The 13,109-nt window shown below is 50.8% G+C and overlaps 6 protein-coding genes across 6 annotated transcripts; 5 read left to right on the top strand and 1 right to left on the bottom strand.

The window, feature by feature from the left end:
* Window positions 1-169: 169 nt before the first annotated feature.
* Window positions 170-2,926, top strand: AA0111_g910 (Eukaryotic translation initiation factor 3 subunit C; the record flags this gene model as incomplete). Its single annotated transcript, XM_028655621.1, has 4 exons — window positions 170-500; window positions 588-1,200; window positions 1,251-1,623; window positions 1,673-2,926. 4 exons carry the CDS (start codon window positions 170-172, stop codon window positions 2,924-2,926), a joined length of 2,571 nt encoding a protein of 856 aa, XP_028511416.1.
* Window positions 2,927-4,075: 1,149 nt separating this feature from the next.
* Window positions 4,076-5,385, top strand: AA0111_g909 (hypothetical protein; the record flags this gene model as incomplete). The annotated part of the gene is made up of 5 exons (XM_028655609.1): window positions 4,076-4,189; window positions 4,255-4,297; window positions 4,360-5,131; window positions 5,189-5,223; window positions 5,321-5,385. 5 exons carry the CDS (start codon window positions 4,076-4,078, stop codon window positions 5,383-5,385), a joined length of 1,029 nt encoding a protein of 342 aa, XP_028511116.1.
* Window positions 5,386-5,648: 263 nt separating this feature from the next.
* Window positions 5,649-7,824, bottom strand: AA0111_g908 (hypothetical protein; the record flags this gene model as incomplete). Its single annotated transcript, XM_028655598.1, has 7 exons — window positions 5,649-6,260; window positions 6,323-6,559; window positions 6,640-6,857; window positions 6,920-7,017; window positions 7,073-7,360; window positions 7,422-7,502; window positions 7,589-7,824. The coding sequence occupies 7 exons, from the start codon at window positions 7,822-7,824 to the stop codon at window positions 5,649-5,651; spliced, it is 1,770 nt and encodes a 589-aa protein (XP_028511115.1).
* Window positions 7,825-9,824: 2,000 nt separating this feature from the next.
* Window positions 9,825-10,653, top strand: AA0111_g907 (hypothetical protein; the record flags this gene model as incomplete). The annotated part of the gene is made up of 3 exons (XM_028655587.1): window positions 9,825-9,856; window positions 9,911-10,094; window positions 10,147-10,653. 3 exons carry the CDS (start codon window positions 9,825-9,827, stop codon window positions 10,651-10,653), a joined length of 723 nt encoding a protein of 240 aa, XP_028511124.1.
* Window positions 10,654-10,814: 161 nt separating this feature from the next.
* AA0111_g906 (hypothetical protein) lies at window positions 10,815-11,039 on the top strand (the record flags this gene model as incomplete). Its single annotated transcript, XM_028655576.1, has 1 exon — window positions 10,815-11,039. One exon carries the CDS (start codon window positions 10,815-10,817, stop codon window positions 11,037-11,039), a length of 225 nt encoding a protein of 74 aa, XP_028511123.1.
* A 645-nt stretch (window positions 11,040-11,684) lies between these two features.
* Window positions 11,685-12,731, top strand: AA0111_g905 (hypothetical protein; the record flags this gene model as incomplete). The annotated part of the gene is made up of 1 exon (XM_028655565.1): window positions 11,685-12,731. One exon carries the CDS (start codon window positions 11,685-11,687, stop codon window positions 12,729-12,731), a length of 1,047 nt encoding a protein of 348 aa, XP_028511122.1.
* Between the last annotated feature and the right edge of the window lie 378 nt (window positions 12,732-13,109).

Below are 13,109 nucleotides of genomic sequence, written 5' to 3'. Positions count from 1 at the left end.
TGTTTAGGGTTAGGCGCGGGGCACACAGTCATGGCTTGGCGCCTGCTCGAAATTCGGTTGCGGAAAGTTCAAACAAGGCGGCAGTAACTCTGGTCAACCCACACCGGCGCCTGCCACATATATTGCCTCCGACCCCTCCGGCAAATCCCAACTCTCGAGAACCGCAATCATGGCGTCCCGTTTCTTTGCCGCCAGCGACAGCTCCTCGGAAGAGTCCAGCGAGGAGGAACTCTACTCCAACGACGAGGAGTCTGAACAGGAAGACAGCGACAAGGATTCCGATGATGAGTCCGATGACGACGACTCCGACTCCGACTCGGGTTCGGAAACTGGTGCCAACCGCTTCTTGAAGGACGCTTCCAGCGACAGCGAGAGCGACGACGAGGATGTGAACAAGGTGCTGAAGAGTGCCAAGGACAAGCGCTTCGACGAGTTGGAGGCAACCATTAGGCTCATTGAGAATGCGCAAAAGATCAGCGACTGGGCTGTCATTTCCGAACGTATGTTCACTTCAGAAATAGCCCTGAAGGGCGGCATGAGCCATGGTGGCGGGGTACACGAACATTGCTAACATTATGGTTATACAGAGTTCGACAAGCTTATCCGCCAGGTGCCAACCCTTACCAAGCAGAACGATGGCAAGATCCCCAAGCTCTACATTCAGGCCGTCGCCGACCTCGAGACGGCTGTAGTTGAGACACACGAGAAGCAGAAGGTCACTCCTAAGAAGATGAACGCTGTCAACGGTCGTGGGTTCAACGCTGTCCGTCAAAAGATCAAGAAGCACAACCGCGACTACGAGAAGGACATCAACGCATACCGGGAGAACAAGGAGGAATTCATGCGCGAGGAGGAGGAGATTGTTCAGGCACCCAAGGAAAAGAAGAAGAAGAACAAGATCCCTCAACTCGGTACCGACGTCGTTGAGGAGGCGACCGACGATGGCTTCATCACAGTCGGAGCTGGTGGCAAGGCTGTCCTATACACCGCTGAGGGTATCCTCAAACACTTGCGTGCTATTGTCGAGCAGCGCGGTCGCAAGAACTCGGACAAGCTGGAGCACATCCGGACACTGGAGAAGTTGTTCGACGTGGCCGTCAACGACTACCAGAAGGTCCGCGTTCTTCTGACCCTTATCTCGACGCGCTTCGATTTGACCTCCGGTACTGCCAGCCACATGCATCAGGAGCAGTGGAAGCTGTGAGTATTTCCGACCCGTTACATGGCCGCTAATTGCTAACAATGCCTAGTGCGGACCAAGAATTCGGAAAGCTCCTCCAGATCCTCGAGGACAGCAACGAGATTGTTGTCATTGAGAACGCCGAGGAGTGGGAGGACGACGAGAAGCTGCCCACTATCACACCAGGCGAGATCTTCCGCATCCCAGGAAGCATCGTTTCCTTTGTTGAGAGGCTCGACGACGAACTTACTCGCTCGCTGCAGCACATCGACCCACACACTTCCGAGTACATCGAACGGTTGACCGACGAGGCACTTCTGTACGCTCAGCTCGTACGCACATTGGTATACGTTGAGAGCATGAAGAAGAACCCAAGCCTAGAACTTCCACAAGAACCACTGAACCGCATCGTTATGCGGAGATTGGAACACGTCTACTTCAAGGTATGCGAATGTTCTACCCTTTTGTATCCGTTCATGCTAACATGCACAGCCCTCGCAAGTCATCACGATCCTCGAGAACAACGTTTGGAAGGCAATTCCAGAGAGCCTTGACTCTGAGATTACCCCCCGCGCCATCTCCAACGACACCGCCTCTCTCGTACAAACCCTATGCACATACCTGTTCCAGAACAGCGAGGGCATCATTCGCGCTCGCGCCATGTTGTGCCAGATTTACTTCTTGTCTCTTCACGACCAGTACTACAAGGCTCGCGACATGATGCTCATGTCTCACTTGCAAGAGACTATCAGCAACTTCGACGTCAACACACAAATCTTGTTCAACCGTGCGCTGGTTCAGGTCGGCCTTTGTGCTTTCCGCGCCGGTCTCGTCTACGAAGCACAAACTTCGCTACAAGAGATCTGCGGTAGCAACAGGCAGAAGGAGTTGCTCGCACAAGGTCTGCAGATGCAGCGGTACTCCCAGATTTCGCCCGAGCAAGAGCGTCTTGAGCGTCAACGACAACTTCCCTTCCACATGCACATCAACCTTGAGCTGCTAGAGTGCGTCTACTTGACTTGCTCTATGTTGCTTGAGATTCCTCTCCTCGCACAACTCGGCTCATCACCAGACCTCAGGAAGCGGGTGATCAGCAAGACCTACCGTCGTCTCTTAGAGTACCATGAGCGCCAGATCTTCACTGGACCGCCTGAGAACACTCGTGACCACGTCATGCAAGCCTCGAAGGCACTGTCTGCTGGTGAATGGAAGAAGGCAGCCGAGTTCATCAACTCGATCAAGATCTGGGAGCTGATGGCCGATTCGGAGAAGATCAAGGAAATGCTGTCCTCGCAAATCCAAGAGGAGGGTCTCCGCACTTACCTCTTCACGTACGCACCTTTCTACGACACACTCTCCATTTCCACTCTAGCGGGTATGTTTGAGTTGTCAGAGCGCAAGGTTTCGGCGGTCGTCTCAAAGATGATCTCACACGAGGAACTCGCCGCTGCTCTTGACCAGGTCAACTCGGCCATCATCTTCAGGAAGGGTGTTGAGCTGTCAAGACTCCAGACGCTCGCACTGAGCTTATCAGACAAGGCGTCAGGCCTCATCGAGTCGAATGAGAAGACACTGGAGCAACGCACACAAGGTACCGCCAATGCCTTTGAGAGGCAAGGTGGACGTGGTAACCGCGGTGGCCGAGGAGGCGGCCGTGGCGGTGGTGGTCGTGGAGGAGGCGGACCAAGGGGAGGAAGGAATCAGCAGTTCACTGGTGGTGCTTTGGGACGTGCCATCCAGGCTTAGACGTACATCTCGTCTTCTGGGAGGCAACATGGGCGGCGAATACGGTTTTTGTCGGGCTGCACCTTTTGGTAGTTCCGTGGTAATGCGAATGCTTTTCAGCTAGATCATGAGTGAGAACGCAGGAATGAAAAAGTACATGGTCATATGTTCGTGTCGACCACAGCTATCATCTGGGTTCCGAGTTTTGGTTCTACGATTACCCTATGGTGCTTTTTCTTAGAATACTTGGACTTTTGAGGGAGGAGACCATACTGCCGTAGTTTTAGCACCTAAGAATGATTAAATCGATGAAGAGTAGTTCAAAACTACGTCTACTTGTCAACCAAGGGAGTGACCTTCACCGCAACAAATGTCCAGATAGTCACAATGCTCGCGCGGCGTCAGCCTCGTGAGTGCAGGCAGTTTATCCTTTGATTCTACACTCCCTTTGCAAAGTTTGGATGTCGGACCTGTCGACACGAACGATAGTATGCGTTTAGAACCAGCGAGTACGATAGATACAGTAATAGTATTGAAAAAAAAAGAGACGAACATACTTGAAAGCATGGGAGGTACAGTATACGCAAGCAAGGCTTCCAAGATCATTTGTCTGTGGGGCATGAATTAACAAAAAAACATGGGCGAGCCCGAAGACTCGTTACTCAGCTGTGGACGGATGGATGATCGAAATCCAGACCTCCTGCAATTTTGCCCAATTAAGATGCAAAGCAGGCGCTCTACCACTGAGCTATACGCCCTGGTGATTTGATTATGGATATTTTGAAATTTACATCGAATATATTGACGGTGTTGTGGACAAAAATGCCATGGGTTGCCGAAAGGTTGTCGAATACCGTCTGCACTGTGGGTTCTCCCCACAGAATCGACCCATTCGTTAGCTATCTTGAGCACTGAAGAACGATGCAAGAGCCTTTAGAAACCCAATAGACGAAATCAAGGGACACAGAGTTGTCCATGCTGTGAGATTTGTTGTTGCTGTTGTCAATCGACTTCCCAGCGGACTTGCCCTTAGGCCAGGGGAAACGACGGAGTTACCGGCCCGCCAAGACCCTGTCGATCCATCGCTCTGCGACACGCGACTTGGGAACTTTTGGAGGAGACTGAAGACACAATCGCATGGCAGCCGCAATTGCCTCACACTAGTGAATGATGAAGTTCCGGATAGCTACAGCATGGCACACCCTCGCTGTTCTGCTTCTGCTGGGTGGAACAGCGCAGGCGTCTTTGGGCGACAGATTGCCTGATTTCAAGGACTGTGTACAGGTACGTGTAGATGGGAGTCGGTTTCTCGACCAGAAGAGCATGTGTGACTAACAACATGTCCACAGGTCTGTAAAGAAGCCAACTGCGGCCCAGATGGCACATCGATACGTATGCTACCCAGATTTGTTCCCAATTCCCAGTCTCATGCCTAGTACTGACAACTCGCGCAGCCTTCCACCGCCGACTCCTTCTCTGGGACTGTCCCTCGGAATGCGATTACACATGCCAACACATTGTAACTGCCCAACGCCTCGCCCGCGACCCTCCATACATGCAGCCCATCTACCAATTCCACGGCAAATGGCCTTTTTACCGCTTCATGGGCATGCAAGAGCCATTCAGCGTCGTCTTCTCCCTCTTCAACTACCTTGCGCACGATTGGGGCATGTCGCAGCTCCGCGATAAGATTCCTGCCTCGTATCCGCTGCGGAAATACTACCTGTGGTTTGGATACGTGGGCCTGGCGAGCTGGACTTTCAGCATGATCTTCCACACCAGGGACTTTGGGCTTACAGAGAAGCTGGATTACTTCGCGGCTGGCGCGAATGTTCTATATGGGCTGTATTACGCGCCTATTAGGGTGTTCAGACTGGACAGGAAGGAGCCAAGGAAACAGAGCTTGCTGAGGCTCTGGACGGGGCTTTGTATCACCTTGTATACGCTTCACGTCCTGTACCTCTCGCTCTGGTCTTGGGATTATACGTACAATATGGCTGCCAATGTTGCCGTTGGCGTCGTAGCCAACTTGCTCTGGAGTGGCTTCAGTTACGTCCAGTACCAGAAGATTGGGAGGACATGGGCTGTCTGGCCTGGTCTGTGTGTTGCCTGGATCATCTCGGCTATGAGTCTGGAGTTGTTGGATTTCCCGCCTTGGAAGGGTATGATTGATGCACATAGCCTGTGGCATCTGGGCACAGTTCTGCCGACTGTTTTGTGGTACAAGTAAGTTGAATGATCATGTCGTATTTTGTAGGTAACTAGTGCTAACGAGTCTCTAAGCTTCCTCGTCAGAGACGCTCAGGAAGATATTGCAGGTACGCGGCTCAAGGACTGAACGACGCAATCGCTTTCCAACGAGACCACCATCTGCCCGCTGTGTACGGCTCCATCGCTTACCATTTTCGTCTCCAGGAAAACTGCCCACTGCTGGTTATGGTGCTGGTGCTGGTGCTGGTACTTGGAAGGACAAGAACTAGTACCGTTCTCAGACGCTGAGTTGGATAACGTCTATGATTCTGCGCATTCATATAACACGATGTCATAGAGACGTGTCAAGTACTATACGACGATGCCGTAAATCGAGCAATACATTCAAACTAACAGATCGGACTACTATGTTTGTATGAAAGGTATCACGTCCCAGACGCCTGACACCAATCCTCAATAGGATGCGAGTTAAAAAAACACAAATGGCAAACGACCGTAAGCAGATCATCAAGTCCGTCGCTACACCCCATGCTCACTCATCTGGAATACTCAAAGACCCCTTTGTCCACTCACCCCCATTCAGGCCCCTCGTAAATGCCGTGATATCATCACCCGCCGTCTGAAAGAAAACATAGAGACTGTCCCACAACGTTTCCTCTCCACGCTTCTCAGCAAATGCTGTAACAGTGAGATGCGTGCCGCCAAGTCCCACCACGGAGTTTGATATATCAGTAACTGTGAATGTTTCGTCTTCGATGTACGTTGTGTTTTCAGCATTGTACGTGATGTTGAACCCCTTGATACTTCGATCCGCCATTTGCGCGTAAAAGTACGTTGTGTAGCCAAGAGACGTGATGGGGTACACATCCTTGATGGCGCCCATGCTGGCGTTTTGCCAGGAGTTGATGGGGTGTGTCGGCGTGGATGGAGCGGATTGGTTGGTGTCTTTCCACCAAAACTCCACATCGTTGTCCTTGTTGTTCAGCATGGCATACGATGTGGTGCCTGCACCCCAACTGTAGCAGCCTACGCCGGCATGTCCGTTGAACCCGGACCATGGTTCGATTTTCGCCCATGTATCTTTTTGGCCGCTGTACCAGGCGTACTGAAGGAAGGTGGAGTCATCGGTAGCGAACCAGATGTTCTGTAGCGATGGTAATGCGGTCAGTGTATGCTTCGAGGATAGCTTTTACTTCTGAAACTTACCATGCCTGTTTGTCCCTCGAATTGCTCTGTATTATTGAGACCTGAAGCTGTGGGAAACTTTGTATAGTCGTTATCACCGTAAAAATTTCCCTTGTAGCAAGCTTGCAAGCCAGTAGTCGGTGAGTCGAAGGCTTTGAGGTTGAGGTCGCTGAGTGGTCCTGGCTGCCAGATGTCGCTTGTGTTGGACTGGATCAGTTGCTTGACAGTGTTATTCTTATCAATGTAGAAGATATGGAACTATTCAAAGTTAGGATATTACTCGAGAGTGGGGAGCTGGCCAATTCTGGCGCGCGACAAGACTGCTCGATGATACTCACATATTGGGTCTCATTAAGGGCAAAAGCGACTGCGGATATAGGTGATGCATCTTTTGCATCACCAGCAACGGTCTGGGCTTTGCCTCCACCAATCCACTTCCTGTCCGTGGTATACTGCATAAATCTGATGTCGCCTGTATGGTGCTGGAAGTAAAGCGTGAAGATTCGTCGTTGGCCTTTGTTCCAAGACTCTCCAGCTAGAGCGATACCTGTACCATCTGCGACGCGGTAGGTATCAAATCAGCGTTTGTTCAAATTTGTATGGTGAGCAACAACTTACTGAAGACGCCCTTTTTCGACAGGTACTCAGAATTGAGAGAGCCACCAATACATGACTCAGGATTCTCGCGACAGTAGGGATGCACTGTGCCCTCATCTCTGTATAGTTTAAGCGCCTTGTGTATGAGATAGGATACGTGTATTGGAAACTTACGAGTCGTCCTTGTTTAATCCTAGTCCCAGACCGAGTCCTAAAGCGAGAGCAACAATCGCAATGACAATAACGCCGATGAGAATAAAGAACGTCCGCTTCTTCATGCCGCATTTCCGATCATCTTTCGGTGGCACGGGCGGAGGAGCAGCTTCATGATTGTCGTATGGGTCGACATGTTCCTTGAATCCATATGGCCGGATGTGGGGAGAGGTAAGGGTGGTGCCTCCATGTGATGAGGGTGACATTGGTCGACCCCCATGAGGGTAATGACTGAACTGGCCTGGGACTCTAGATGTCGGTGTGAGAGATCAGTACATGTATCATAGACAGTTCAAGCAGGGGTACTTACACTTCAGGACCCTCAAAATCCGGAGTAGGTTTGCCGATTGGAGCGACTGTGCCGTATGGTGTCTCTTTCTCCGTTGAATAACTGTCGAAGAGTCAGATCACGAGGCTAGGTAAAGAGACGGCTTGGTTTTTTGCGATGAATCTGTTGATAAAGCGAAAGCGACATACCCTTGTTGATAGGTTTCATAGTTTTGTGGTTGGGGATGTTGATGATACTCATGTTCATACGGTAGAGGTGGGGATACTGCTGGTGGAGAGTTCGGGTTAGAGTAGGTATGAGGTGAACCATCCGCTGCATATATCTGATCGAGCTCTCGGAACCCTGGTGGAGGAGGGCTCCATTGACTATCGGTGTAGCTCCGAGGACTACTCATATCGTCGTGGTGTTGGTCATGGTGATCCATCTTGTTCAATGGAAGAGTCTAGGTATGAAGGGTGGGTCGGAATCTGAACGGAGGGATCCAAGTCCTTGAGCCTGGTATAGGCCCAATGCGGCTGCGCCTCAAAAGAATGTGAGAAACGAACTTTGAAGGGTAGGGACAGGGTAGCGTGCACGCCTGAGTGCGCCCGTATACATCTGGACTATGGATCATCTGCATCTACGCTAATGCCTGCTTCCTGCACCATAGTAAGCACAGCAGCTAATATTTAGCCATGAAGAGAACCAATCGGGATTCATAAGGCGTTCTGTCAGCATCGCTGTAACCGGATGATGTTGGGCGACGGCGCTGTCATCCGTTGCGTACTAGGTAGCTATACTTCGATCAGCTGCATAAATAGTAGGGAAGCAACCCAGTATGCTATACATTTCGACAGGTGAAGATCTACCGTGAGCGCACCATGGCCTAAGGACTGAAAGGAATATGCGATTGCCCGATAATGGTCGCGCGACACAACTTCATCGTATGATACAGCCAACCTTTAGGTGTCCAGCGCAATACTATGGTATCCCATCAGAAGTATAGTACTCTGGCATTTCCTGGAAGCTCAGCTGCATGTGGCCTTAGGCCAGGGCTGAGAGCTGAACTAATATTAGGTTGGTGATTCGCCGAGCCCAGTACTACTGCATGCACTTTCTCTTAGCCCGGAGATGCCGAGCGCATATCAGCTGGCGAAGATAAGCCCTGCTCGCTCGTTGATATACGGTGTGGTGGGGTCGAGTAGTGATCTTCCTCTGAGGATGTAGCGAAGCGCGGGAGGCTTCCGACAACCCCGCAACTTTGACCCCGGAATCTGGAGTCACACTTGAGTAGCAACGGGGAGAGGACGGCGTGCTCAAGCTGTGTACCTCGCTACAGTCTTTCCCAATATAACCATTGCGAGTTGCCTCACTTGTCAACTCGCAAGATCATCCTGTGACTGGCTTGGATTCATAGACATGGATAAGCAGCATTCCAGCGACTGCAAAGTTCGCGCTCGAACCGTGTCTCGAGCTGAGCTCATCTTTGCAGATTTAGGTTCCACAAGGCGTAGTGGCTCATTAATGGTCCGCAGCTTACCGGTAAGCGTACAATACCTAGAATTGGGGTCCAAACGGTGCTGATCCTGTTAACGAGGAGATTGCCTAGGCATCGGCAATGTACGACAGCATTTGCGCACCAAAAGCAAATACGATGCATTCCGCTCTATGCAGGGAAACCCCAAACCGAAGTCGACAAATATTCGACTCTGGGATTTACGATAAGATGTAATAGAATAAAACTAAATGTGTTGAGCCAACGTAGACTTCTAGCTTATTTACATATATGTATGGACGATGGCTATGTCAATGCTGTGATACGCTGTAGAGTAATGGATAAGCTGAGTGTACCTGTTAATTCTCTGTTGTATGCAGTGCTACGAAGGAACTGCGCGGCTTGACGGACACCAATGCAACAACCCGGGGGCTCAGAAAGGATCCTGCAACCAAAGCAGATGACGTTAAGAGATGACGTTGAGAGATGACGTTGAAAGAAGACTGAAGGGTTGACATGGTGAGGGCCGATAGTGTCTGTTCGAGTTAGTATAGAAGGAATCTCCCGATGCGCGCTGGTTGATGTTGATGCACTCTGAGAGCTTACGATCCGATCGTGAGCAAGCGCCAGGAACGCTCTCTCTGTCACACAATTCAGTGCGCACAGCATGTCTCTACGTTTAGTTAGCCCCTAAGTTCACTTGATTCTGATGTTCTGCCCTCTCAACCGGACAATTCCTGTGTTGCTCCAGTGAAGCCCTCAAGTATCCGAACATGGTTATGAAAAGTCGCCGACAACCGTGAAGACGGAGACTTATGCAAATTCGAGTGACATTAATTAGGTACTCATCAACAAGTGTTATCGAAAGATTCTGTATAAAATGTGCTTCACGGGCATGTAGCGATTCGCATATTAATGTAGTACTGTATGATAGAGCATCTCTAAACACAATGACTTCCCTACTACAGGAACCCGATATAGGGTGAGTAGTACTATTTGAAGAGGCTGCAGTGCTGTAGAGCTAACAGTGTGATAGACAAGTATCAGACTGGTTCGAAGAGCGCCCGATCAACAAGGCCAATCGCCAGAAGCTCGCCCAGATGATACGCGATAGAGTTTCCTTCGCCGGCATCGACTGGGCTAAATTTTCCGGTAGCATAGAGGTGGGCAGGGAAGTTCGGATGCTAGATTACGCATGCGGGCCTGGATTTCTCAGCAACGTGTGTGAAATTGGAGTGCAAGTGAGGGTTTCTCTGTTGACTATGTGATCAGATCTTCGGGCCGTACGTGTCTTCAATCCATGCAGTCGATGCGTCTTCTGCCATGATTGAGAGGTACAGAAATAATACGAAAGAGTTCGGTCCTGGCCGCGAAAAGGTTGCAGCCATTGTCGGAAACTTGTTGTTGGAGCCACCCGAACCCGCTCTTTTGGCTGATGAAGAATATCAGAATTTTGATCTCATCACAGTCGGGTCAGCTCTGCACCACTTTCCATCTGCGGAAGATGCTGTTCGACTTTTGGGTGGGCGGTTGAAGCCTGGTGGGGTGTTGTTCGTCCAGGATCTGTATAGCCACTTGAGCAGCGAAGCTGTTCAGCAGTCAGGCCAAGTCAAACCCCCACAATACAAACAGGGCGACATGAAAAAGCACATGGAAAAAGCTGGGCTGGGCGATTTCAAATTTGAGATTTTACAGGAAAATCTCGAGATTGGGCTGCCGAGCGAAGAGGTATGCCAGGTGCAGTGTTTCATTGCCAGAGCAGCGAGGCCGTTGAGCTAGTTCTAGGACAATGTTGGAAAATGGGCGTCATGGTGGCAGTTGCGCAAACCGGTATTACGTGAAACCTTATTTTGTTTTTTGTTTGCTTTGTGAAGAGTCGGCTGAGATGTGTGAAGTAAAATGAGTGGCTGAAATCATGGCACAGCCACAGCGTCCCCTAAATGAGTCAGGGTCATGACGCAGGACTGCCCGCACCATCGAAGCCCAGCCCACGAAAGCTCTTTGACCCTTTCACACCTAAACGGACCTACACCCCTACCCACACTGAAGACGCGATACCATTCGCGATCGACAGTGAAGCCCGACAGAAGACCCTCGCACCCGCCTCATTTATAGCAGACGCGTCTGCCCCGCCTGCTCCAGGGACGCCGCCTCCCCCACATTAGCATCCGACGCCGGCCCAAATCAACGGCGGCGACACCCTCCCAATATTCACACGAACACGAACCGCGATAGGAATGGATTATATCTGCCCGAAAATCATGGCTTTTTTCTGGTACTCAAATCTCCCTAAGATTGCCAAGTTGGGCGAAGCCGTCAGCACTCGTCACCGCGTTTGAACGCGATACCGGGACTCCGAATATTTCTACACGAATAAAATTCTACTGGCGAGAAGGGCAAACGTCCAAAAAAGACGTTTGACGCGAAAACGTAGCGACCGTCCCCTTCACAAGTCTTGATCTGTGACAAAGGGCGTCTGCGCGATCCGAAACACTCTTCGCATACCCGCCGTTCACAGCGCGTGCACAACCATCACGACAGTGCCCGCAGCAGTAGCCGAATAGAAGTTCTTCGAAGGCATATCCGCGCTTCCAGGAGTTTTTCCGGTACCAGTGATCACATTCTCCGCAAACGAACCGCTCAACCGTGGTTGTCGCACACGCGTGACTTTGTTCGCCGGCCACGTCCTTCATCCACCGGACGAGACCTCGGGCACGTCCAGTTCTACATTGCGATTTACGCCCTCCGTGACATAATAACTGCAACCAAAGCCCTGCACCACACAAGCAGACACAAAACCCACCACTACCATGAGTTGCACAAAGATACCGGCAAGCGTCATCATGCCGCCCAAGGAGCTGAAGCAATACAAGCGATGGCAGTGCTTGCACACCAACGTTAGACCAGCTGAGCAAGGCTACATTCCTTCAGCACACGAATACGAAGACTTCCACCAGTGGCTGAAACGACAAGACTCAGGATACTTCTCGGACATATTCGATGATATCACTGGTCACATCTCAGATAGTCGTTCCGAAGTAACGTCGTCTTCGTTCGACTCGCCAGTTGCATCGGTATGTCAGCATGCAATGCACCCCATAGCAGCGGATCAGCCACAACCACGATGTCCCGTCTGTACTATTGAGTTGCACGTCAGATACATGAACGTTCTGACTGAAGCTCTTAAAAGCGCTGGTGGTCACGCGCCCTCTTGTACACTCACCAGTTCTGAGCACCAAGACACAGTCTATAGCGCCTGGTGCAAGGGGAAGATTAGCACACTCAAGGAGCTGTCGAGACTGGAGGCCATGGCTGAAGAAGAGGCTGCATGGTCCACACAGCACCCAGAGGCAAGACACGAAGAGACGCAAACCGCAGCGAAGGCGGTGGAGCTGTACTGGTCAGAAACAACAGGGTGCTTGGAAAAGCTACCGCGCACTAAAAAGCAAGCGACAGTAGTCTTTGCTCAAGATACTGATTTCGCGCCTGGACGACCAAACCCTTACTTCCACCGGCGATCTCCTCGATACGAGCCTGGGAAATATACGGTTGTGGCACTGGAGGAACAGGACGAGGATCAGATCTCGGAAGATTCGGAAGACTACTCCCAGGTTAAGGTCTATCATGTTGGTGAAACAGAAGAGTCAGTCGACGAGAGTCACATTTCTAAAGACGAGGAGTCACAATTGGCTCTTGACTCAATCAATGAGATCGAAGATGACGACGGAGATAGTGACTGGGAGGATCTTGATTCTGACGAAGAAAGCTCTGAATATGGTGACGAATATGGTGACGGTGATGGAATTTACTTCGAGATCGAGGAAGAGGCGAGCTTTATCGTCTTTGGCGATGACTGAGCTGATTCACAGCGGTTCGATACACATTTACTACCACATGACTACCACACGCAGTGCGCCACATACCATGAAGCGATGAGCACAAAGCGTACAGATACAAACGAGGGAAGACACGCTGCACAGACATGAAGAACAGCGTTCGATGAAGAAAGAGGCAAAGGATATAAGCGGATACCAAACAATGGTTGGCAGATGCCGATTCGCGGCGCGAAGGTGAAGAGGAGTAACAGACTTCATAGCACGTATACGAGTGATCCAAGCGACACTCATGCATCACCAATGACAGTAATCTACTATCTTCACGCGTGCACGCTCATCTTCATGACTTGCTTCGTTCTTGGAAAGTCATTGCATGCCCTCCTCACGGGCTCCTTCATC

The sequence above is a fragment of the Alternaria arborescens genome, assembly GCF_004154835.1.
Source record: "Alternaria arborescens strain FERA 675 chromosome Unknown contig_2, whole genome shotgun sequence".
NCBI lineage: Eukaryota > Fungi > Ascomycota > Dothideomycetes > Pleosporales > Pleosporaceae > Alternaria > Alternaria arborescens.
Note: the sequence above shows the minus strand (reverse complement) of the source record. Positions and strands in the feature narration are given on the sequence as shown.